This window comes from Lissotriton helveticus, chromosome 8 (genome assembly GCF_964261635.1).
Source record: "Lissotriton helveticus chromosome 8, aLisHel1.1, whole genome shotgun sequence".
In the NCBI taxonomy this organism is placed as follows: Eukaryota; Metazoa; Chordata; class Amphibia; order Caudata; family Salamandridae; genus Lissotriton; species Lissotriton helveticus.
This window is the reverse complement of record NC_136069.1, coordinates 299,647,964-299,673,710: the sequence shown is the minus strand read 5'-3', so window position 1 is coordinate 299,673,710 and position 25,747 is coordinate 299,647,964. Positions and strand designations below refer to the sequence as shown.

General features: G+C 51.7%; 1 protein-coding gene across 1 annotated transcript in view; it reads right to left on the bottom strand.

Annotated features, from left to right (window-relative positions):
* Window positions 1–25,747, bottom strand: part of RNF17 (ring finger protein 17) — a 3,010,943-nt gene that overhangs the window by 811,443 nt on the left and 2,173,753 nt on the right. The window contains exon 28 of the mRNA XM_078657063.1: window positions 7,871–7,986. Coding sequence (XP_078513189.1) covers window positions 7,871–7,986 — 116 coding nt within the window. The remainder of the gene's footprint in view (window positions 1–7,870; window positions 7,987–25,747) is intronic.

Below are 25,747 nucleotides of genomic sequence, written 5' to 3'. Positions count from 1 at the left end.
TGTCTTTCTGTTTCTCCATTAACATATCATATATAGTGCCTATCCTAGTTAAGCGTTTCCCTATATGCTCAAGAAAGGGAATGCTCTCAGATGTAATGCACAAGTTACTTACCTTCGGTAACGATATATCTGTTAGAAACAGTAGTTAGTATTAGATTCCTTACCTTGCAATATACCCAGGCGTCAGACTGGATCCAGAAACTTTTGCGTAGCAGTACCCTTGCGCGTCGGTAGGCATCGTCTGCGGCTCCGCGTCCGTCGTCGGCATCGTTGGCGCCGGGATGACGTCGCCGGAGTACTTAGACACTGCCCTCGCGTGCTGACGTCAGTTCTTATACACAGCTTTTCCGCGCCAGAAACGCAGAGCCATGATAAAAACCAACACTGGTGCCAAGAAACTAGGGCCCTCAAAGGGATGAACCTTAACCCTAGATATCGGTTCGCAGAACGGGGAGGATGGGTGGGGTGGTAAGGAATCTAATACTAACTACTGTTTCTTACAGATATATCGTTACCGAAGGTAAGTAACTTGTGCATCTGAAAGAAACAGGTTAGTATTAGATTCCTTACCTTAGAATAGATACCCCAGCAATACCAACCCCTGTGGTGGGTATGCGAACCAATGATCACACCAGAAAGTCCTGGAGAACGAAACGGACGAAAAAGCCATCTCTCCGGACTTGGCTGTCCAGGCAGTAGTGTCTTGCGAACGTGTGCAGCGAGGCCCACATAGCTGCCTTACAGATGTCCTGCAAGGGGACTCCCCGACCCAGGGCAGTAGTGGCCGCCGTGGCCCGAGTGGAATGGGCACGTAGCCCCACAGGAGGCTCCTTTCTAGCCAGAGAGTATCAAGCCTTGATGCACAAGACGGCTCATCGAGAAATGGTCCGCTTGTGCACCGCCCGACCCTTCTTAGCGCCCACGTAACCAACAAAGAGTTGGTCATCCACCCGGAACAGGCTGTGCAATCCAGATAGAATGAGAGCGCACGTTTTGGGTCCAGACGGTGGAACCTCTCTTCCTCTTTCGAGGGATGCGGAGGCAGAAAGAAGGTGGGCAAGGTGATGGACTGCCCGAAGTGGAAGGCTGTGACTACCTTGGGCAGGAAAGAGGGTCGCGTCCGCAACACAACTTTGTCCGGATGGACAGAAAGGAAAGGAGGTTTAGAGGAAAGAGCCTGGAGCTCACTTACCCTCCTGGCAGAGGTGATGGCAACCAGGAAAGCAGTCTTAAGAGTAAGGAGACGTAGAGGACAGTTATAAAGTGTCTCGAACGGAGCGAACATCAGATAAGCCAGAACAAGGTTCAAGTCCCACTGAGGCATCACGAAAGGAACAGGAGGGAACATAAGAGTGATGCCCTTCAAAAACCTATTAACAACTAAGGACTTGAACAAAGAAGGCTGATCAGGGAGCCTTAAGAAGGCGGAAATGGCAGAGAGGTAGCCCTTCAGAGTGCCCAGAGACAAGAGAAAGAAGAAAGAAGAGAACCTCTGAAAGAGGGGCAGAAAGGGGATCCACAGCCTTTGCTGTGCACCATGCCACAAATTTGTTCCACCTGCAGGCGTATACCGATTTTGTGGAGGGACACCTGGCTGCCAGAATCACATTACAGACTTCAGGAGGCAAGTCAAATGGACTCAACTGCCGCCACTCAATCTCCACGCATGTAAATGGAGACTGGACAGGTTCGGGTGGAGGACTGTCCCCTGCTGCTGTGACAGAAGGTCCTGAAGGGGCAGACAAATTGGGGGATCGACAGACATGCTGAGTAGCTCGGGATACCAGTATCTTTGTGCCCAGTCCGGAGCCACAAGGATGACTTGGGCCCGGTCGCGTCTGATCTTCTTCAGCACTCTGGGCAGAAGTGGTATAGGGCGAAAGGCGTACAACAGACCGCAGCTCCACTCGCAACGAAAAGCGTCTCCAAGCGAGTGCAGCCTTGGAAATTCCAACGCGCAGAACTGATGACATTGCGAGTTCTCTTCTGCGGCGAATAGATCTAACCAAGGCTCTCCCCACTGCTGAAAGAGGCCTTGCGCTACGTCAGAGTTCAGACGCCATTCGTGATCCATCATGCACCGACGGCTGAGTTTGTCCGCCCTGGCGTTCAGAGAACCTGCCAGGTGTTGAACCACCAGGGTCACGTCCTGATGTTCCAGCCACTGCCAGAGGCGCAGAGCCTCCTGGCATAGGGTCCACGACCTCAGCCGGCCCTGTTTGTTGCAGAACCACATGGCGGTGGTGTTGTCAGTGAACACCTGCACTACACTCCCCCGGACAGAGGGGAGGAATGCCTTCAGTGCAAGCCGGATCGCCCGCAGCTGCAGAAGGTTGATGTGGAGCCGGGACTCCACCGGAGAAGAGAGGCCTCCGATCTCCGCCTCTCCCAGGTGGCCCCCCCAGCCCTGGAGGGACGCGTCCGTCACAACTACGTGCTCCGGTTGGGGTAGGGAGGTGGATCTGCCGCTGACCCAATCGCCACCACTGCAACTGTCTTGCAGTGCCCTCCGAGATCAAGACATGGTCGGACAAGTTGCCCTGATGCTGGGCCCACTGAAACTTCAGGTCCCACTGCAGAGCCGGCATATGCCACCTGGCGTGATGCACCAGAAGGATGCAGGAGGCCATCAGCCCCAGAAGCCGCAGCGTCAACCTGACCGATGTGAGAAGTTGGCCTGATATATGATGCTCACTAGTTCTAGTTATCACCTTGAATCAGTCCAAACAACCCTTATGGTGATTGGTTGTAAGTCAACCTTATAGACCAGCTATCCTAATGGTAGCATGGACAATGCAGTCTTAGGCTAAACTCTTTTGGCATGTGAAGCCAGCTGTTTTACCACATATAACCCCTTGAATACCAGATGAAAGGACACCACACAGGTTGTTATGAAAATAAACAATATATTTATTAATAACAAACACCTCTGAACTCTTTATGAGATCAGAGGGCTAAGCACATGACAATCTCTTAGGAAAAATACGATAAGTTGCACAAAATTACAATGGTGCCCTAGGGGCATGGCAAACCATATACTAAGTAAATGGTATAAGGAAATCGATAGAAGGAATGGAGCTGTCCAGAGGCTGTAGGATCGCTGGGACTACACTATCCTAACTTTAGGTAAGTAATAGGAGGCCCACGGGACGCGTGTGCAGAGTGTGAACTCACACGAGGGATGCGTAACAACGTCTATGGAGAGTACAGTTCAAGAAAAAGGTGAGTATGGACAATCCTGACTGGTTAGGACTAAAACGACTGTGAATCTGGACACTAGGAGAGTTAATCTACCCTTGAGCACCGAAATGCTCTTGTTACCTCACCCACGGGCTGCGGGTGCATAGGTGCGAAGTCGTGTTGGGTTTCTGCGTTGAAGTCTATGGAGACTGGAAGAAAAGATGCAGCAGGCGACCAGGAGGAAGATGTTCGGTGTGATCCAAGGGTGGATCAGGGATGCTGAAGACCTGAAAGCAGAGGGGACAATGTTCTAAGTCACTAGCCAGTGTCGGGAGTGGAACCAGGAAGGAACCAGATGTCGTCGTCGCGATCAGGTGAAGAGTGGACGCTTGTCTCGGCAGCCACGTGGACCAGGAGGTGTCTTCGACGACCAGGATGGAGGCACGAGCTGTCCCACGCAGGCTCTCGCTGTCAGCGGCGTCGGATCCGGATTTGGAGTCAACAGGCCTTGGCAAAGGCAACCCACGCGGTGAGTGGAAACGGCATCTTGAGTGGACCAGGAGGGTCCAGGGTGCTCCTCTTTTGGAAGGGAGCAAGGGCCAGTCTGGAGCAACCAGACCAGCAGTGTAGTTTTCAAAGATCGGCGTCTAGGAGGTCACTAGCCAGCCGGCAAGTGACCAGACAACGCGTCGAGCAGCAAACAGGCAGAAGGGCCCCACGCAGATCTCGTGGATGCTGGAGGGCTGATCCTTCGGTGCAGGAGCTGCTCGGGGCTGGGGCTTCTCAATCCCCAAAGCACATTGTCGAGTTTACCTCAGAAGTCGTGCTGGAAGCGAAGTGCAGTTTCTCCAAGATGGCCGGTCCCACGTGTCTCGTCGCAGCCACGGATCTCAGCTGTGCTGCAGATGTGAGTTGAGGTCGGAGAGGTCTGGGAATCTGGGTCTTGTCGGGCTCTGAAGTCTGGATTCTCGTGGGAAGACGACAAAGTGAAGCTGATGGACGCTTGATGGTGCCTGCAGTTGCAGGGTGGACACTCCTTGCCCACAAGGGAGATTCTTCGGTCTTCTGTGGAGCAGAACGTCGAAGTCCAGAGTTTCTTCTTGTAAAGTTGTTCAGGATAATCTAATTTGGAATGGGACCAGCTCCTACCTGTATCCTGCTAAAGGGGGCTGTACTACGACTAGGTCCCTCCTATGGGTGGGACCTGGAAGGGGGGTGGTTACACCCCCTATCCTTTGTCCGGTTTCGCGCCAGAGCTGGGGATGGAGTGCCCCAGCAACTGGTTTGAACCGGTGTATGCACAGGGCACCTTGTGTGCCCCAGGCATGTCTCATTCCTTTCAGGCCTGTCCTACCCAATACACAAAATCCTGTCTGGGGTGGTGCTAGCACCTCCCAAGGCAGGAAACCCTTTGTCCAAGCCTCCCTCGCTGGAAGGACTCCCAGCAGCAGGAGGTCAGACTTGTGTCTGTGGTGGCAGCATCCATTTTGTGATGCCAAGGCTCGAGTTAACTTTAACCGGGGTTCACAGTTACATACATGTCGTGTCCCTCTAGAAGGGTGGAATGCTACCCCCGTCGCCAGAACTGGCGAAGGGGTAGTATTCCAAATCGTATGACACCTTACTCGACATGTTTTGATAATGCTAAACCAAAGTTAGCATTCAAGCGCGAGGATTATAATGCACTTAAGAATATATGGTATAGCGTTATCATGGAACAGCTATTAGGACTTGGTTCCACAAGCTGCAGACGGCCTCAGCTCATGCCAGAGCACCATCTCACATAATTCCAAGCACTCTGCCTTCAGGATTGATAAGGCCTGCCATAGGAGTGACTGATAGGAATCTATGTGTCCATTTTGGGGTTAGATATAGGTATACTATATCTACAGCAAAGGGTGATTACACCACCTTGCCCCAGCTGTCTTACCAGCCAGTTGTGTCTGTTTAGATGGTCAGCCAGGGGTGGCATAATACATGCTTCAGCCCCTGGTAGGCCTTGGGTTCACCTATGCCCTGGGTACCTAAGGTACACAATACAGGGGCTGATAAGGTGCCCCTATACCAATTGGTAAATGCACCTAAAGTACATGGATGTCAATTTAGAGAGAGAACAGCTAGGCTGTGGGTCTGATTAGCAGGCCCACAGCCAGGGAAAGTCGTGAAGCAAAAAGCAAAAATCTGGGGTGACCATAGGATTGCAGACCCTACTCTCCTACAACCGAGACCCGGGATAACGGCTGAAAGATCGGAATCAGAGCCTGAATATCCCAAACCCGCTGTTTGGGAGGATAAACCCGAAACTGCGCCGAGTCTAGAACCGCTCCGATGAAGAGGAGCTTCTGAGAGTGACACAGGTGTGACTTCGGCACATTGATGGAGAACCCCAGCAGGTGCAGGAGGTTGGCTGTAGTCTGGAGGTGGCTGACGACTGTCTGGGGCGAGCCCGCCTTCAACAACCAGTCTTCGTGGTAAGGGAAGATTGAAACCCCTAACCTGCGCAGATGAGCTGCGACCACCACCATCACTTTCGTGAACACCCGTGGGGTACTGGTAAATGCCGAAGGGCAGCGCGATAAACTGAAAGTGCTCGTGGCCTACCGTGAACCGCAGGTAGCGCTGGTGGGCCGGCAGGAAGGGGATGTGAAAATAAGCGTTCTGCAAGTCCAACGCTACCATCCATTCTCATGGGTCCAGGGCAGCTAAGACCTGAACCAGTGTCAGCATCTTGAACTTTTCCTTCCAGAGGAAGCCGTTGACGTTCCGCAGGTCCAAGATAGGGCGTAGGCCCCCTTTGCCCTTCTTGGGAACCAGAAAGTAGTGGGAGTAGCAAAGACACCCTTCTTCTGGCCCAGGAACGCGCTCGATGGCCCCCTTGGCCAAGAGGGCCGTAACTTCCTCTCGCAGAAGATTCAAGTGATCCCCCGACACGTGGTGGTACTGCGGTGGCATGGCTGGAGGGGTCGCCTCGAAGGGGAGGGAGTAGCCCCTTTGTACGATTTGCAGCACCCACCTGTCCAACGTGACAGTGCGCCAGTGGAGGAGGTGATGGCGAACCCTGCCCCCCACTGGCGTCACGTGGGCCTGAAAGCTCGGACTAGGAGGGCTTTGAGGCGGATGCTTCGGGGGTGGATGTGGACTGGCCTCGCCGTTTTCCCCGGGCACCGCCACGGCGGTTATCACGTCTGCCACCGCGCTGGATGTTAGTCTGCGGCTGGCAGGACGTGTGAGGGCGCCCCTTCCGTGGCCACGAAAGCAGCTAAAGGCAGCAGTTTGCTGGCCCAGGAACGACAGGCCCAAGGACTTGGCCGTAGCACTGGAGTCCTTAAAGCGCTCAAGCGCACTGTCTGCCTTGTCGTCAAAGAGGCGACGGCCATCAAACGGTATGTCCATAAGGGTGTTTTGGACATCAGCCGAAAAGTTGGCGGACCTCAGCCAGGCGTGGCGATGAACCGCCACCGTCGTTGCCATCGCCCTGCCTAGCGAGTCAGTTGTATCCAGTCCACACCGGATGGAATACCGTGCCGCATCTCGACCCTCCGCAAGGGCTTGGGCGAGTTTAGTCCAGGCCTCCTCCGGACATTGTGGCAGCACGACCGCGACCATGTCTCACAGAGAGTCGAAAAAACGGCCCAAGAGACACGCGGTGTTAGCTGACCGCAACCCCAAACTCAGTGAGGAGAACATCTTCTTACCCTACTGTTCGTACCTCTTGAATTCTCGATCGGGGGGAGACGTCGGGAATGCGGTCTGGGAGTTAGGAGCCTGTATGACCAGGCTCTCAGGAGTGAGGTGGGTGGACAAGAAGCAAGGGTCGCCCGGAGCCGGGCGGTGGCATCTGGCCACGTTCCTATCTACAGGGGGACCAGTAGCGGGCCTGGACCAAGTGCCCAGAAGACCGTCAGACAAGGCCTCATTAAACGGCAACAGAGGCTTCGAAGAGTTTGCTTGCGGTTTAAGGACCTCAGTGAGGAGGTTAGTCCTCGCAGCCGCGACGGGGAGTTCAAGGGATAAGGCCTTGGCCGCCCGCGTCAACACCACACTATAGGCAGCCCCCTCCTCCGTAGCCACGGTAAGAGGGGAGACAAAACCAGTGTCTGGCGAAGCGTCCAAACCACAGGCATCCCCTAACTCACCTGCCCAGTCCTGATAAGACTGGCACTCACGTGCCAGAGGGTCCTCAGACTCCTCCCAATCCACCTCGCCACCCATCTCCTGGTACTCATGGCCAAAAGATGGGGCCGGATCATAGAAGAAAAAGTCTTCTCTCGACGTTGAATGTGGCGTCGAGCTGCGCCTCTCTGGCGTCGGAACCGGGTCGAGGGGGGGGGGGGGGGGGGGGGGGGACCGGGGATGACGTCGTTCGGGGACGGCATCGGAGGAGACACCCTAGGGGCCGGCGAGGTCGTAAGGTCAACCGGCGACGACCCGGATCTGGAACCGGATCCAGCGGGGCCCTGCGGCGTCGGGTCCGAAGTAGCCGACCAATTTAAGTGAAGGCTTGGGAATGATATTGTGTATCTCATTAACATGACCTCATCTGGTAAACGTGAACAGACTACCAAGTTGTAGAACAAAGAATACCTGATTTTAATATGGACAGAGATATTACATCAACGTTATTACCACTGTAAAAAAGACATGGAGTGCCTACGAAAACACACATACTGAAGAAGATGTAATTCCATACCTTCTCTCTCTTAAAGCCAAACCTTTTTTTACCAGTATATCAGAAACCTCAACAAGCTGACCACTCTCGTTACTGCAGAACATTTTCACCATTAGAGGACATTCAGAACACTTGCCCTGCAGGAAATTGAAGACAACTGTTATTAAACACATCAATTACATACGAGGACAATAAAACTGCACAACAAAAAACAGCAAACGTTTACAACAAAAATCAACTGTATTCTCAGTAATGATCCAGGAAAAGGGTTAAGTTACTTTTATGTTAACTCTCATATGGTCAGGGCCATGTTTTTTCCCACATTCATAGCTGTGGGCACCTGCCACCTTGTGGCGGGACTTGCGCTTTGCACACAAGTAATCGATACACATGTCCCTTATGCGGTCCGCCATAGCTTGTTGCGTTCTTGAAACAAGCAGTGGTAAAGCCAATCAGTCTTGTTGGAGAAAGTTGAGCGAACAATGTGAGGGACGTCGCCAATGCCCGGCCAGCCATTTTAAAGGTATAGCAATGAAACATGGGTTTCTATACTTTCAAGATGGCTAACGCATTGTGTAATAAAACGTGCATTGTCGTGTCACGTGTCTTTCACACTGACATGAGGTAAAAACAGAATGTTTCAAAATGTAATTAGCCAGCAATCTGGAAAACATAGAAAGCAATGTTTTCATTATTTGCTATACTTTTACCAATGGCTGGCGGCCACTAGCACTGTTATTTACTATTTCCTTATCACTATTATATTTTTATTATAATCACACAATATGAATAGGACATCGTTCTCCGATAATTTCTTTAATAATCTGCTCATTTAATCCTCAAGAGGTGAAACATATAGCTACTCGCTCCTCATTACTGCTCCATGCACAAAGAGACTGAGGGGCCCGAAAGACGGTTACCTATTGAACTGGAGAAGATTGCATGTTCCACAATATGTTTATGGCTGTTCTAGATTGCGCTGTAAGAGATTGTTCTGGGTCTTCAATGATTCAGTCCTTATTTGTAAGTGTGTACACTACTTAGGTGGATGGTAGTTAGATCTCTTAGTCCGTGGGGAAACCCTTAAATACACAGGGTGTTGAAACGTTCACAAACCCTCCCTTTTGGTCGACTCTTTTCATGAATCCAAAAGGAATGCCATACAAATCCATGCAACGTCCTTTCTGACCTTTTTAGGTCTCGCGTAGTGATGCAGCGCTTTGCGAGGCATGTAGAATATACTGTAGCATGGAAGCTTTGTGGAAGCTCCGCCCACTCTCTGCCCATTGGCTTTTGTCTGAAATGCTGCCTTCCGATTGGTTTGAGGCTTCTTAGTCCCTCCTCATTCGTCTCTTGTATCCTTCTACGGCTACCTGTCCCTTTACTTCCAATAGTAATTTTCTTCCCCTGTCTTCCCCCGCCTTCCCCCCTCCCCTCCCGCAGTTTGTGACTTCTCAGACAACACAAGCCCCCCCCCCCCCCCACTCCTGTTCATACCTTCTTCCCACCCGCAGGTCCGATTTTAATGCAATAGGATTTGTGTAAAATCATTGTGCATGCCACCTCTGCCTCCTGGAGTTTCCAGTAAAATTGCATAACATTAATTAACCAACCAAGGGTCACAAGGAAGGTCTGTTTACTCTATGCACAGTTCGCGCCTGTGACTTAATGTCTGAAAGTCAGGTCACAAGTCCTAAAAAAAGAAGTGGGGGGACGCAGTTGTGAGAAGTTGGCCTGATATGGGATGTCCACTAATTTGTGGGCACCCTGTATCAGTCAAAACAACCCTTATGGTGATGGTTGTAAAGTCAACCTTATAGACCAGCTATCCTAGTGGTAGCATGGACAAAGCAGTCTTAGGCTAATACTTCAGAGAGCATGTGAAGCCAATGGTTTTACCAATAATAACCCCTTGAATACCAAATGAAAGGACACCACACAAGGTATATATCAAATGTATATGTATTTATTACTAACACAACCCCTCTGCACTCTTTATGAGGTCAGAGTTCGAGATACAGCACAAGTTACTCAATAAGCATACTATAAGTTGCACAAATACAATTCTGCCCTAGGGGCCTCACGAACCATATACTAAGTAAGTGGTTTAAGAGCCACTTCAGGAAAGGTGAGTAGGCCTAGGGCATCGCTGGGGCTACACTGAACAACCAAAGGTTAGGAAGTAGGAGTCCCACAGGATGCGTGTGCAGTGTCTAAACACACACGCGAGTTACCATAGACTTTCAATGGGAACGTAAAAGTTACAAAGTAGTTGATTTCGGACACTTCCGGATGGACTACGGGAAAACCCAGTTAAAATAGGACACTTGGATAGTTGTTACCCACGGGAGCACCGGAGTACTCGAGTTACCTCACCCAGGGAAGCCAGGTGCATAGGTGTTCAGATGCTGCAGGCGACGAGGAGGTAGATGTCCGGGTGGATCCAAGGGTGGATCGGAGCAATGAAGAACCTGAAAGCAGAGGGGACAGAGTCTGGGTCACTAGCCAGTGACCAGGAAGGAAGCAGGGAGGAACCAGGCGATGTTGAGATGCAATCAGGTAAAGATGCGAAGCTTGTCTCTGCAGCCACGTGGACCAGGAGGCGTCGACGACGACCAGGAGCTGGATACGGACTGTCCCACGAAGGGTCTCGCTGTTGGCGGTGTCGGCTTCGGATTGGAGTCAACAAGCCTTGGCGAAGGCAACCCACGCAGGAAGGGAAGATCGGCTTCTGTTCAGACCAGCAAGGTCTGGGGAGCTTCCCCTTCACAGGAAATCAGGAGCAACCCCAGAGCAACCAGGCAAGTGGTGTTGATTCAAAAGGATGTCTTCAGGAGGGCCACTAGCCAACGGGCTAGCAACCGCGAAGACATGTCGAGGAGAAATGCAGGCACAGGCCCTACGCGGCACTCGTGGAGTGTGGAGGGCTGAGCTTCGGTGCACTTAGGGCTCAGGGTTGGGGCTTCTCAAGTGTGAGAAGTTGGCCTGGTATATGAAGTTCACTATTCTAGTGAGCACCTTGCACCAGTCCAAACAACCCTTATGGTGATGGTTGTAAAGTCAACCTTATAGACCAGCTATCCTAATGGTAGCATGGACAAAGCAGTCTTAGGCTAAACTCAAGAGGGCATGTGAAGCCAGCTTTTTTACCATATGTAACCACTTTAATACCAAGTGAAAGGACACCACACAGGTCATATATAAAATATATATGTATTTATTACGAACACAACCCCTCTGAACTCTTTATGAGGTCATAGGCACAAGCACATAACAAGATACTTAATTATCATACAATAAGTTGCACAATATACAGTAGCACCCATGGGGCACGTCAAACCATATACTAAAATAGTTGTATAAGAACCGCGTCACGATCAAAGGATAGGCCTAGGGCTTAGGGAATCGCTGGGGCTACACTGTACTACCAAAGGATAGGAAGTAGGTGGCCCACGGGAGGCGGGTGCAGTGTCTTTACACACAAGCAAGTTACCATAGAGTTAAAAAGGGAACGAAAGAATTGGAAACTAGTTCTTTTAGGGCACTTCCGGATGGACTAGGAGAAAGCTACTTGAAACTTAGACACTAGGATAGTCAATACCCACAGGAGCACCGGAGTACTCGCATTACCTCACCCACAGGAAGCGGGTGCATAGGTGTCAAAATGTGTCGGGTTTCGTCGCTGAATCCTATGGAGCCTTGAAGAAAGATGCTGTAGGCGACCAGGAGAGAAGTGTCCGGTTGGATCCAAGGGCGGATAGAGGATAAAGAGTAAAGCAGAGTCCCCTCTCCTGAAAGCAGAGGGGACTGTCCGGACTGTCCCCTCCCCTGAAAGCAGAGGGGACAGTCCGGGTCACTAGCCAGTGACCAGGAAGGAACCAGGCGATGTCGTGAAGCTTGTCTCTGCAGCCACGTGGACCAGGAGGTGTCGACAACGACCAGGAGTTGGGCACGGACTGTCCCACAAAGGATCTCGCTGTCGGCTTTTGGATTGGAGTCAACAAGCCTTGGCAAAGGCAACCCAAGCAGGAATCGAAGATGGCTTCTGGATCAGACCAGCAAGGTCTGATGGGCTTCTCCTTTTCAGGGAAGCAGGGGCCAGTCTGGAGCAACCAGACCAGCGGTGTAGATTCAAGGTTTTGTCGTCATAGAGGCCACTAGCAAACAGGCAAGTGACCGGACAGACGCGGCGAGCAGGAAAATGCAGAAGGGCCCCACGCAGAACACGTGGAGTGTGGAGGGCTGATCTTCGGTGCAGTTGGTGCTCGGAGCTGGGGCTTCTCAATCCCCAATGCACAACTTCGAGGGTGCCTCAGAAGTTGCACGGAAAGCAATTCGCTGGGTTTCCAAGATGGCCGGTCCCACGTCTCGCGTCGCATCCACGGGTCTCAGCTTTGCTGTGGCTGTGGATCGGGCTGAAGGAAGTCTGGAAGTCCGGGTCTTGTCAGGCTCTGTGCTCGGGCTCCGAGGGGAGCGTCGACAAAGCAAACCATTGATCGCTTGATGGTGCCTGCTTGTGCAGGGTGGTCACCCCTTGACCACAAGGTAGATTCTTCAGTCTTCTATCTTCAAGTAGAACGTTGAAGGTCCAGAGTTTTGTTTCAAGTTTCAGTCAGGATTAATCTAAAGTCTCTAGACTCAGCTCCTACCTATATACCAAATTTAAGGGCTGGATTACCTGCTAGGTCCCTCCTATGGGTGGGACCAGGGAAGGGGGTTGTTATACCCCTTTCCCTTTGCCCAGTTTCACGCCAGAGCTGGGGCTGGAGTGCCCCAGCAACTGGTTTCAACCGGACTATGCATGGGACACCTTGTGTGCCCCAGGCAGTGTCTCATTTCATTCAGCCCTCCCTGCCCCAATACACTATGGATTGTCTGGGGTGGTGCTAGCACCTCCCAAGACAGGAAACCTATTGTCCAAGCTTCCCTCGCTGGAAGGACTCCCAGCAGCAGGAGGTCAGACTTGTGTCTGTGGCAGCAGCATCCATTTTGTGATGCTGAGGCTCTGGTTAACTTTAATTAGTAGGAATAACATGTCTTCTCCCTCTAGAAGGGTGGAATGCTACCCCCGTCGCCAGAACTGGCGAGGGGGTAGTATTCCAAAGCGTATGACACCTTACACGACATGTTTTGATAAAGCCGAACCAGAGTTAGAATTTAACCGCGAGGTTCATAATGCACTTAAGAGTATATGGTATGGCTATATCCTGGAACAGCTATAAGGACATGGTTCCGAAAGCTGCAGACAGGCTCAACTCATGCTAGAGCCTCATCTCACATAAAACCAAGCACTCTGCCTCCAGGATTGTTAAGGCATGCCATAGGAGTGACTTATAGGTGTATATGTGTCTAGATATAAGGTTAGATATAGGAATACTATATTTAAGCAAGGGGTGATTACACAACCTTGCCCCAACTGAGTGATCAGCCAGTTGTGTCAATGTGAGTGGCCAGCCAGGGGTGGCATAATACATGCTGCAGCCCCTGGTAGGCCTTGGATGCACCTATGCCCTGGGTACCTAAGGTACAATATACAGGGGCTCATAAGGTGACCCAATGTCCAATTGGAGATGTACCTAAAGTACATGGAGTCCATTTTACAGTGAGAGCAGATAGCCTGGAGCCCTGATTAGCAGGATCCCAGGCCAACTAAGTCGAAAACCAGCTAAACACTAGGCAAAAAAAATCTGGGGTAACCATAGTCAGGTATCCACCTTCCTACATCAAGTCCCAATGCACAACTTCGAGGACGCCTCAGAAGCTGCACAGTTAGCAAAAAGCAGGTACTGCAGGTAGTCCGGTCCCACGTCTCTCGTGTCCGCCACGGGTCTCAGCTTTGCTGTGGATGTGGGTCGGGACAGAGAAGTCTGGAAGTCCAGAGGCTGCGTCGCTAAGTCTTCGGGCTCCGGCGGGAGCGTCGATAAAGCAAACCGGCAAGTCACTGACGGTGCCAGTTTGCACAGGGTGGTCACTCCTTGACCACAAGGGACATTCTTCAGTCTTCTAGTTGCAGTAGAATGTCGAAGGTCCAGAGTTTTGTTTCAGAGGTTCAGTTCAGGATAATCTAATGTCTCTAGACACAGCTCCTAGCTTTATACTAATCTAAGGGGCTGGATTACCTGCTAGGTCCCTCCTATGGGTGGAACCTGGGAAGGGGGTGGTTACACCCCTTTCCCTTTGGCCAGTTTCGCGCCAGAGCTGGGGTTGGAGTGCCTCAGCAACTGGTTTGTACCAGGCTATGCATGGAGCACCTTGTGTGCCCCAGGCAGTGTCTCATTTCTTTCAACCCACCCTGCCCCAAAACACTATAGCCTGTCTGGGGAGGTGCTAGCACCTCCCAAGGCAGGAATCCTATTGTCCAGGCCTCCCCTGCCGGAGTTTCGTCCAGCAGCAGGAGGTCAGACTCGTGTCTGTGGCAGCAGCATCCATTTTGTGATGCTGAGGCTCTGTTTAACTTTAACCGGGTAAAGCAGTAACTACATGTCTTCTCCCTCAAGAAGGGTGGAATGCTACCCCCGCCGCCAGGACTGGCGAGGGGGTAGTATTCAAAAGCGTATGACACCTTACACGACATGTTTTGATAAAGCCAAACCAAAGTTAGCATTAACCGCGAGGATTATAATGCACTTAAGAGTATATGGTATGGCTATATCATAGAACAGCTATAAGGACATGGTTCCGAAAGCTGCAGACAGGCTCAGCTCATGCTAGATCACCATCTCACATAAATCCAAGCACTCTGCCTTCAGGATTGTCAAGGCCTGCCATAGGAGTGACTTATAGGTGTATATGTGTCTATATATAATGGTAGGTATAGGAATACTATACGTAAGCAAGGGGTGATTACACGACCTTGCCCCAGCTGAGTGATCAGCCAGTTGTGTCAGTTTGGATGGCCAGCCAGGGGTGGCATAATACATGCTGCAGCCCCTGGTAGACCTTGGATGCACCTATGCCCTGGGTACCTATGGTACACTATACAGGGGCTCACAAAGGTGACCCAATACCCAATTAGGAATGTACCTAAAGTACATGGTATGAATTTAGAGAGAGAACAGCTGGGCTGTGGGTCTGATTAGCAGGCCCACAGCCACACTAAAGTCGAAAAACCAGAGTATCACAGCCAAAAGTGGGGGTGACCATAGGAAGCAGACCCTACTCTCCTACAGCTGTCACCGGAAGTGACGTCACAACAGGAAGTGACGTCACGAAAGGTGGCTTTGATCACGTCCCAGAGAGGCCAAAGAGTGAAGTCTAGCTGTTTGGCAGGGGGGACGGCGTCCACCCGGTAAAATAAGTGGGGGGACGCCTTCCACCCTGTGGGAACCCAACTCGAGCCCTGCTGAAAGTACGGGGACAGCTGCATTTGTTAGAAAGGATTTGAATGGCTTCATTTTTTCTGGGGAGCGCTGGTTACCTTCTGCGAGGGTCTCTAAAGTTATTTTCTGGGATGGCTGTCTTCAAGGAAATCATCTTAGAACATTGAAAGCGTGACCTGAAGCACAAATTACTTACCTTCGGTAACGATATATCTGTAAGAAACAGTAGTTCGTATTAGATTTCTTACCTTAGAATACCCCCAGGCGTCAGACTGGATCCGGAAAATTTTGCGTAGCAGTACTACTGCGCGTAGGTAGGCGTCGTCTGCGGCTCCGCATCCGTCGGCGGCGTCATTGGCGCCGGGATGACGTCGGAGTACTTAGACGCCGCCCTCGCGCGCTGACGTCAGTTTTTATACATAGCTTTTCCGCGCCAGAAAAGCAGAGCCATAATAAAAAAACCAACACTGGTGCCATGAAACTAGGGCCCTGAAAGGGGATGACCTTAACCCTAGATATCGGTTCGCAGAACGGGGAGGATGGGTGGGGCGGTAAGGAATCTAATACCAACTACTGTTTCTTACAGATATATTGTTACCGAAGGTAAGTAAATTGTGCATCTGAAAGAAACAGGTTAGTATTAGATTCACTACCTTAGAATAGATACCCCAGCAATATTAACCCCGGTGGTGGGTCTGCAAACCAATGCTCACACCAGAAAGTCCTGGAGAACGGAACAGCCAAAGAAGCCATCTCTCCGGACTTGGCCGTCCAGGCAGTAGTGTCTTGCGAACGTGTGCAGAGAGGCCCACGTAGAAGCCTGACAGATGCCCTGCAAGCGGACTCCCCGACCAAGGGCAGTAGTAGCTGCCGTGGCCAGAGTGGAATGGGCCCTCAGCCCAACAGGTGGCTCCTTTTTAGCCAAAGAGTAGCATACCTTGATGTACAACACGACCCACCGAGAGATGGTCCACATGTGCACCGCCCGACTTTTCTTAGCGCCCATGTAACCAACAAAGAGTTGGTCATCCACTCGGAACTGGCGTGTGCGATCCAGATAGAATGAGAGCGCACGTTTTGGGTCCAGACAGTGGAGCCTCTCATCCTCTTTCGAGGGATGCGGAGGCGGAAAGAAGGTGGGCAAGGTGATGGACTGCCCGATGTGGAAAGATGTGACTAACTTGGGCAGGAAAGAGGGTCGCGTCCGAAACACAACTTTGTCCGGATGGACAGAAAGAAAAGGAGGTTTAGAGGAAAGAGCCTGGAGCTCACTCACCCTCCTGGCAGAGGTGATGGCAACCAGGAATGCAGTCTTGAGAGTAAGGAGACTAAGAGGACAGTTATGAAGTGGCTCGAAAGGAGCGCACATCAGATAGGTCAGAACAAGGTTCAAGTCCCACTGAGGCATCACGAAAGGAACAGGAAGAAACATATGAGTGATGCCCTTCAAAAACCTATTTACAACTGGGGACTTGAACAAAGAGGGCTGATCAGGGAGCCTTAAGAAGGCGGAAATGGCAGAGAGGTAGCCCTTTAGAGTGCCCAGAGCAAAGCCCTGCTGGGCAAGAGAAAGAAGAAAGAGGAGAACCTCTGAAAGAGGGGCAGAAAGGGGATCCACAGCCTTTGCTGTGCACCATGCCACAAATTTGTTCCACCTGCAGGCGTATACCGATTTTGTGGAGGGACGCCTGGCTGCCAGAATAACATCTTAGACTTCAGGAAGCAAGTCAAATGGCCTTAACTGCCGCCGCTCAATCTCCACGCATGTAAGTGGAGACTGGACAGGTTTGGGTGGAGGACCATCGCCTGTTGCTGCGACAGAAGGTCCTCCTGAAGAGGCAGGCGAATCGGGGGATCGACAGACATGCGGGGTAGCTCGGGATACCAGTATCTTTGTGCCCAGTCCGTAGCCATAAGGATGACTTGGGCCCGGTCACGTCTGATCTTCTTCAGCACTCTGGGAAGAAGTGGTATAGGCGGAAAGGCGTACAACAGACCGCAACTCCATTTGCGACGAAAAGCGTCTCAGAGCGAGTGCCGCCTTGGAAATTCCAACGCGCAGAACTGATGACATTGCGCATTCTCTTCTGTGGCAAATAGATCTAACCAAGGCTCTCCCCACTGCTGAAAGAGGCCTTGCGCCACGTCCGAGTTCAGACGCCATTCGTGATCCATCGTGCACCGACGGCTGAGTTTGTCCGACCTGCCGTTCAGGGAACATGCCAGGTGTTAATCCACCAGGGTCACGCCCTGATGTTCCAGCCACTGCCAGAGGCGCAGAGCCTCCTGGCATAGGGTCCACGCCCCCACCCCGCCCTGTTTGTTGCAGTACCACATGGCGGAGGTGTTGTCTGTGAACACCTGCACTACACTCCCCCGGACAGAGGGGAGGAATGCCTTCAGTGCAAGCCGGATCGCCCGCAGCTCAAGAAGGTTGATGTGGAGCCGGGACTCCGTCTGAGACCAGAGGCCTCTGATCTCCGCAACTCCCATGTGCCCCCCCCCAGCACTGGAGGGACGCGTCCGTCACAACTACGTGCTCCTGTTGGGGTAGGGAGAGGGACATGCTGCTGACCCAATCGCGGCCCGTGAGCCACCACTGCAACTGTCTTGCAGTGCCCACCGAGATAAAGACATGGTCGGACAAGTTGCCCTGATGCTGGGCCCACTGAAACTTCAGGTCCCACTGCAGAGCGCGCATCCGCCACCTGGCGTGATGCACCAGAAGGATGCAGGAGGCCATCAGCCCCAGAAGCCGCATCGTCAACCTGACAGACTCTGGATAATGGCTGAAAGATTGGAATAAGAGCCTGAATATCCCGAAACCCACTGTTCCCGGAGGATAAACCCAAAACTACGCCGAGTCTAGAACCGCTCCGATGAAGAGGAGCTTCTGAGAGGGACACAGGTGTGACTTCGGCACATTAATGGAGAACCCCAGCAGGTGCAGGAGGTCGGCCGTAGTCTGGAGGTGGCTGACGACTGTCTGGGGCGAGCCTGCCTTCAACAAACAGTCGTCAAGGTAGGGGAAGACTGAAACCCCTAACCTGCGCAGATGAGCTGCGACCACCGCCATCCCTTTCGTGAACACCCGTGGGGCGCTGGTAAGGCCGAAGGGGAGCACGGTAAACTGAAAGTGCTCGTGGCCTACCGTGAACCGCAGGTAACGCCGGTGGGCCGGCAGGACGGGGATGTGAAAATAAGCGTCCTGCAAGTCCAACGCTACCATCCAATCTCCCGGGTCCAGGGCAGCTAAGACCTGAGCCAAAGTCAGCATCTTGAACTTCTCCTTCCGGAGGAAGCCGTTGACGTTCCACAGGTTCAAGATAGGGCGTAGGCCCCCTTTGCCCTTCTTGGGAACCAGAAAGTAGTGGGAGTAACAACCACACCATACTTCTGGCCCAGGAACGCGTTCGATGGCCCCCTTGGCCAAGAGGGCCGTAACTTCCCCTTTGCCCTTCTTGGGAACCAGAAAGTAGTGGGAGTAACAACCACACCTTACTTCTGGCCCAGGAATGCTACCCCCGTCGCCAGAATTGGCGAGGGGGTAGTATTCCAAATCGTATGACACCTTACTCGACATGTTTTGCTAATGTTATACCAGAGTTAGCATTTAACCGCGAGGTTGATAATGCACATAAGAGTATATGGTATAGCGTTATCATGGAAACAGCTAAAGGACTTGGTTCCGAAAGCTGTAGACAGGCTCAGCTCATGCTAGAGCACCATCTCACATAATTCCAAGCACTCTGCCTTCAGGATTGTTAAGGCCTGCCATAGGCGTGACTTATAGGTGTATATGTGTCCAGATATAAGGTTAGACATAGGTATACTATATCTAAGCAAGGGGTGATTACACGACCTTCCCCCAGCTGAGTGATCAGCCAGTTGTGTCAGTTTGGATGGCCAGCCAGGGGTGGCAAAAGATATGCTGCAGCCCCTGGTAGGCCTTGGATGAACCTATGCCCTAGGTACCTATAGTACACTATACAGGGGCTCATAAGGTGACCCAATATCCAATTAGGTATGTACCTAATGTACATGGAGTCCATTTTATAGAGAGAGCAGATAGCCTGGGACCCTGATTGGCAGGATCCCAGGCCAACTAAGTCGAAAACCAGCTAATCACAAGGCAAACAATTTGGGGTAACCATAGTCGGGTATCCACCTTCCTTCCCCCCCCCCCCCCCCCAATGAAAGGAGATAAGGCTATCCTTGACCAGGTAAGCCTATATTGCCTAAGTGGCCATATAAGGAAGTACCTGCACTAGCATGGTTAAACCCCCTGTCTCATGGTCCACTAAGCAATCCCTCACCCTAGGGGTATCAGAGGGTCTTCACCATAGGGAATCACTACCTGTGGTGCGTTTTGGCAAAGTAAAAGGCTGGTGTTGAGATGGAGTACTGAAGTGAGGCTCCTCTAATTTAGGGCTCAGCTTCCTCCAATCATCCTCCACCATGTGTGCCTTTCTTTCCTTGACTGAGTTGCACTGTGCTCTCAGGGTCAACCTCTGGCTACCTAAAGCTGGAGGCTGGGTCCCTTTTGTTGGCTTACTGCAGAGATAGGTCAGGTTTGGGGCCCTTAGGTCCCAGGTTTGCAGTGCCCAACAGAGTCCACCTGGGGGAGGCTCCTAACTAAGTGTAAGGGAGATCCCTCAGGAGTTTTTGAAATTTTCACCTTGCTAAGGCTGCTAGGTTTGGTGCCCCTAATCTGCTGATGGGGGTGTTCTTGTGGACAGGGGGCCACTTGGGGTCCACTGGCCTCCCTGACCTCTACAGCCCTGGGCTGACTGAGGCAGGGTAGAGAGGGGCAGGTTACCTGCTCCAGACTGGGTCCCACCTTGGAAGGGTCCACTGACATCAGAGGCTCTGTCAGGCCATGCCTGGCTACCTCTGGGGCAGTTTCTTCACAAGGGGTGGGGTCAGTTCCCTGAGGAGGCTGACTCACCTAATATCTGGTGGGAGGGAGACTTTTCTTCCTCCCCAATGCTCTCTGTCTGTGTGGAGTGATCCATAGTTTCAGGCTTCACAACACAAAAATCTGTTTGAGTTTGGGCTGTAACCATTACAGCCCTACCAACCTTTTCAGGAAGGAACTCTGTTTGGGTGTGGGCTGTGACCATCACAGCCCTGCCAACCTTTTCAGGGAAGTCTGCCTGAGCTTGGGCTGTGACCATCACAACCCTTCCAACCTCTTTAGGAAGGAATTCTGCTTGAGCTGGGGCTGTAGCCATCACAGCCTTTATAACCTTTTCTGGAAGGCCTACCATTTTGGAATGGGTTTCTTGATCTACCTCAGCCCAGGCTGAGATCTCTACATCATTTCCCAGTAGACAATCTACAGGCAAGTTTGTAGACACTGCCACTCTCTTAGGGCCAGTGACACCTCCCCTGCTGAGATTTACTACTGCCATGGGATGATCTTTCTGCACTCCATCAATGTTAGTCACCTGATCGGTGAACCCAGGTAGAAGTTGTCCTGAGGGGACTAGACGGTCAGTCACCATAGTGATGCTAGCCCCTGTGTCTCTGTAGGCTTCAACTTTCTGGCCATTGATGTGGGGCTCCTGTCTGCACTTGCCCAAAGTGTTGGGACAAGCAGTGAAGTTGGCAAACCCCATGCCATTTTCACAGACAAGAGTAGCTGTGGTAGGGAACCTGGTTAGGTCAGAGTCCACCTGAGTTCCCAAAGTAAACCCAGCCAAATTCTTGGGGGCACTCCCACCACCTAGGGGATTACTACTAATAGTAACAGGAGGTCTGGGAGTATTACATGGGGGAATGTTTTCCTTATTGTTGGCCTTTGGGCAGCTGCTGTCAGTCTTCCAGTGACCAGGCTGTTTACAGACATGGCAATAAGGTTTCTTTTGGTTAGAGGAAGTGTTTTGGGACCCACCCCCACCATTGGAGTTTTGGGGCCCTGTGGAGGACTTGTCTTTTGATTTATCCCCACCTTTCTCATGAGGCTTGGTAGAATCTTTCTTCTGGTCACCACCCTGATTTTTAGGCCTAATCCTGGTTCTGACCCATTTGTCTGCCCTCTTACCCAATTCTTGTGGAGGGGTCAGATCTGAGTCTACCAGGTGCTGGTGTAGAAGCTGGTTTTTACAATTACTAAGGATCTGCTCCCTCATATTCAAATTATTCAATCCTTTTAAGTCCTGTACTTTGCTGCCCAATAACCAGCCCTCCAGAGCCTTAGTAGCACAATCTACAAAATCAGTCCAGTCCGGAGTCTGTCTCTTCTGGGTATCCCTGAACATCAACCTGTACTGTTCAGTGGTTAAGCCAAACCCATCAATCAGAGCACTCTTCAGGACAGTGTAATTGTTAGCATCCTCATAACTAACTGTGAGGAGCTTATCTCTACCTTTTTCTGAAAAGAAGAGCCACAAGATTGCTGCCCACTGACTTTGAGGTACCTGCTGTACTTTGCAAGCCCTCTCCAAAGCAGCTCAGCTCATGCTAGAGCACCATCTCACATAAAACCAAGCACTCTGCCTTCAGGATTGTTAAGGCCTGCCATAGGAGTGACTTATAGGTGTATATGTGTCCAGATATAAGGTTCGACATAGGTATACTATATCTAAGCAAGGGGTGATTACACGACCTTGCCTCAGCTGAGTGATCAGCCAATTGTGTCAGTTTGGATGGCCAGCCAAGGGTGGCAAAAGATATGCTGCAGCCCCTGGTAGGCCTTGATGCACCTATGCCCTAGGTACCTATAGAACACTATACAGGGGCTCATAAGGTGACCCAATATCCAATTAGGTATGTACCTAAGGTACATGGAGTCCATTTTATAGAGAGAGCAGATAGCCTGGGACCCTGATTGGCAGGATCCCAGGCCAACTAAGTCGAAAACCAGCTAAACACAAGGCAAACAATCTGGGGTAACCATAGTCAGGTATCCACCTTCCGACACAACCCCCCCCCAAAATGAAAGGAGATAAGGCTATCCTTGACCAGGTAAGCCTATATTGCCTAAGTGGCCATATAAGGAAGTACCTGCACTAGCATGGTTACTCCCTGTCTCATGGTCCACTAAGCAATCCCTCACCCTAGGGGTATCAGAGGGTCTTTACCATAGGGTATCACTACCTGTGGTGCGTTTTGGCAAAGTAAAAGGCTGGTGTTGAGATGGAGTACTGAAGTGAGGCTCCTCTAATTTAGGGCTCAGCTTCCTCCAATCATCCTCCACCATGTGTGCCTTTCTTTCCTTGACTGAGTTGCACTGTGCTCTCAGGGTCAACCTCTGGCTACCTAAAGCTGGAGGTTGGGTCCCTTTTGTTGGCTTACTGGAGAGACAGGTCAGGTTTGGGGCCCTTAGGTCCCAGGTTTGCTGTGCCCAACAGAGTCCACCTGGGGGAGGCTCCTAACTAAGTGTAAGGGAGATCCCTCAGGAGTTTTTGAAATGTTCACCTTGCTAAGGCTGCTAGGTTTGGTGCCCCTAATCTGCTGATGGGGGTGTTCCTGTGGACAGGGGGCCCCTTGGGGTCCACTGGCCTCCCTGACCTCTACAGCCCTGGGCTGACTGAGGCAGGGTAGAGAGGGGCAGGTTACCTGCTCCAGACTGGGTCCCACCTTGGAAGGGTCCACTGACATCAGAGGCTCTGTCAAGCCAGGCCTGGCTACCTCTGGGGCAGTTTCTTCACAAGGGGTGGGGTCAGTTCCCTGAGGAGGCTGACTCACCTAATATCTGGTGGGAGGGAGACTTTTCTTCCTCCCCAATGCTCTCTGTCTGTGTGGAGTGATCCATAGTTTCAGGCTTCACAACACAAAAATCTGTTTGAGTTTGGCTGTAACCATTACAGCCCTACCAACCTTTTCAGGAAGGAACTCTGTTTGGGTGTGGGCTGTGACCATCACAGCCCTGCCAACCTTTTCAGGGAAGTCTGCCTGAGCTTGGGCTGTGACCATCACAACCCTTCCAACCTCTTTAGGAAGGAATTCTGCTTGAGCTGGGGCTGTAGCCATCACAGCCTTTCTAACCTTTTCTGGAAGGCCTACCATTTTGGAATGGGTTTCTTTTTTTTTTTTTAAAACCTTTATTAGCATCAAAAGGATATACAAGTCTAGGCCTACAACCAAATCGTCCGGCATCAATGTGTAAAGCGGTCAAAGGTTCCAAGGCAAACAGTACAGATTCAATCAACAAAAAGCAGCGGCAAAACAATCAAAAAAAAGGGGGAGAAAACACCAAGGAACCAGACGGCCAAGAAACAGGAGTAAAAAAGGTTAATTTTATAATATGGGGATAAGGAGTACGATGGGCTCACTTTCAATATAGAGGTGTCCAAATTCCCAAAACCATCCACAGAGACAATAAGGGGGCATGTGGCCGTAATACAGGAGAGGCAACACAATACACACCGGGAGACAAGGACATTTTAGACATAATCTACACGTGTCCATTATCATCTTCACCTGCCACCATCCAAACCGCAGCCAAGCCAGGACAGAGGGATCGGACAAACATTACATCAAAACCAACCCATCATAGTGACCTCTAGGAAAAAAGGGGGGGGGGTGAGGAAAAGGGGAGAGAGGGGGAAAGGAGGGGGAGGGGAGAAGGGCAAAGGGGAAAAAATGAAAAAAGGAAATGAAACACAAAAACGAAAGAAAGAAGACCACGCCGAAACAGGCGTCCCGTGGCGAGAGTACAGGAGAAAACAGGAGCATCCGTAACAAGGAGGGTACAGCAATCGAGACGAAAAGTAACCTACACAGAAGAGGAGGATCGAGAACGCCACACACCCCACCCCAAACACACCACGGGACGCAAGGACAGACGCGGCATTACTATAAAGAGATACAAAAGGGCCATAGAACCATAAAACAGACAACAAATAGAACCCACCCACCCATACCACCCTGCACCCCTGTAGAAGGCTATGGCCTGCCCTTCAGACAGCGTGCCTGTCGCCCTAAACCAGAACCCGAAATATAGCAAGAAAGAAAGAGAGAAGAATGAGACAAAAAGAAACAGAAACATGAAGAAAGAAAACAGGAGGGAGGAGCATGAGAACAGAAATCAATACGGTCGGCCGCAGCCCTCCGCCCAATCAGACAATCGCAGCAAAAAACAGACCAGGACGACACCATTTCAAGCGCCATAAAACTTACAGAGGAGAGGACCTCGCAATGGGTACAAAACAATCGCGCCACGAAGTCGTACCACAATAATTTCCAGAAGTCGCGCATATCACGCCCAGCCCTTCCGTACAACAAAGCCCACCCACCACATGACAATGGAAAGTGAGCTACTCAATACCAAACCAGCACACAATCGAAAAAAATATTTTCCGCCATGTAGACAAGGGGGGTCAATCGATACGCAAGTGAGCAAAAGTCCAAGGAGAGAGTTTATAGGCATCAGCAATCGCAGCACGGGTGATGAAGAGTAGGAGATCAGTTCTGCCGTTTGGGAAAGCGAGGGGTTCTCCGCAATAGGCAAATGCGAAGCCCTCGGTGCAGGCGGCAGTCCACCAATATTTCCGGGCATCCCAGCCGAACAGGGTCGCGACACAATGTCCAAGTCCCCGGGGTCAGAACCTCAAAAAGCAGGGAGTTCCAAAGTCACCGGCACACAAAAGGATCGTCGATCAGCGGCGGCAACACTTGCAGCAGTCGAGGGGGGCGAGGAAATGGAGTCTCTGAAACAAGAGGGAGGCAAGAAGAAACGGCTGCTCAAAATGGCGGCAGATCGTGGCGGGCTCCCGGGGACATCGGGGGCCAGGAAAGCGCGCAGGGATCGCAGAGCTGCCAGGATATCTCTGAGTGTAAGCTCCCGCTCACCAGACCAGACCCCCGCGCAATCAGGTAACCCAAGCCCGCCGCCACGAGGCGATACAAGTTCCAGATGGTCGGCCGCCATTTCACGAAGGCAGCCCAGTCGCCACCCTCCGCGACTCTCAAAAACAGTTCAAAACTGTAGAGACTTTACAGAGCTCCGGGGGGTTCCCAGCAATGGCAGCCTTGGTGCAGAAAGGATGTCTGCCCAATGCGGGTCTCCGCCTACACCAGCACCGGCGCCTCAAACAAGCAGAGTCCGGGCGCTGAGGTTCGGGGCCGCCGGACACAGCAGCGGCGGGGGGGGGGCCCACTCACAGAATCAGCCACCGGTGCATCTCCCCCACATCAGCCTCGCGGCCACCAGGGCAGGCCCGGATCAGGATCGCCGGGATGTTCGCACAACGGCTCTCCTCATGGGTTCACTCTCTCGACCGGGGCCAACAGTCGTCGGATCCCACCGGCTAGGTCCCGGTCCAGGCTCCACGGAGGCCCCGGTCTTGCGGAGGGCACAACTTCGGAACCGCTGCACGTCGAAACCTCCGGGCCAAACGGTAAGTACAAGTGAGGTGTTCCGTCTCCAATTCTTCGATAATGTGTCGTCTCCGGACAGGATACGATACAGGATAAACGATCAGGCCGGAGGGCTTCGGGAGCCGAGCTAAAAGGCGACCATTACGCTCGCGAGCTAGGCTCCTCCCTCCTGGAATGGGTTTCTTGATCTACCTCAGCCCAGGCTGAGATCTCTACATCATTTCCCAGTAGACAATCTACAGGCAAGTTTGTA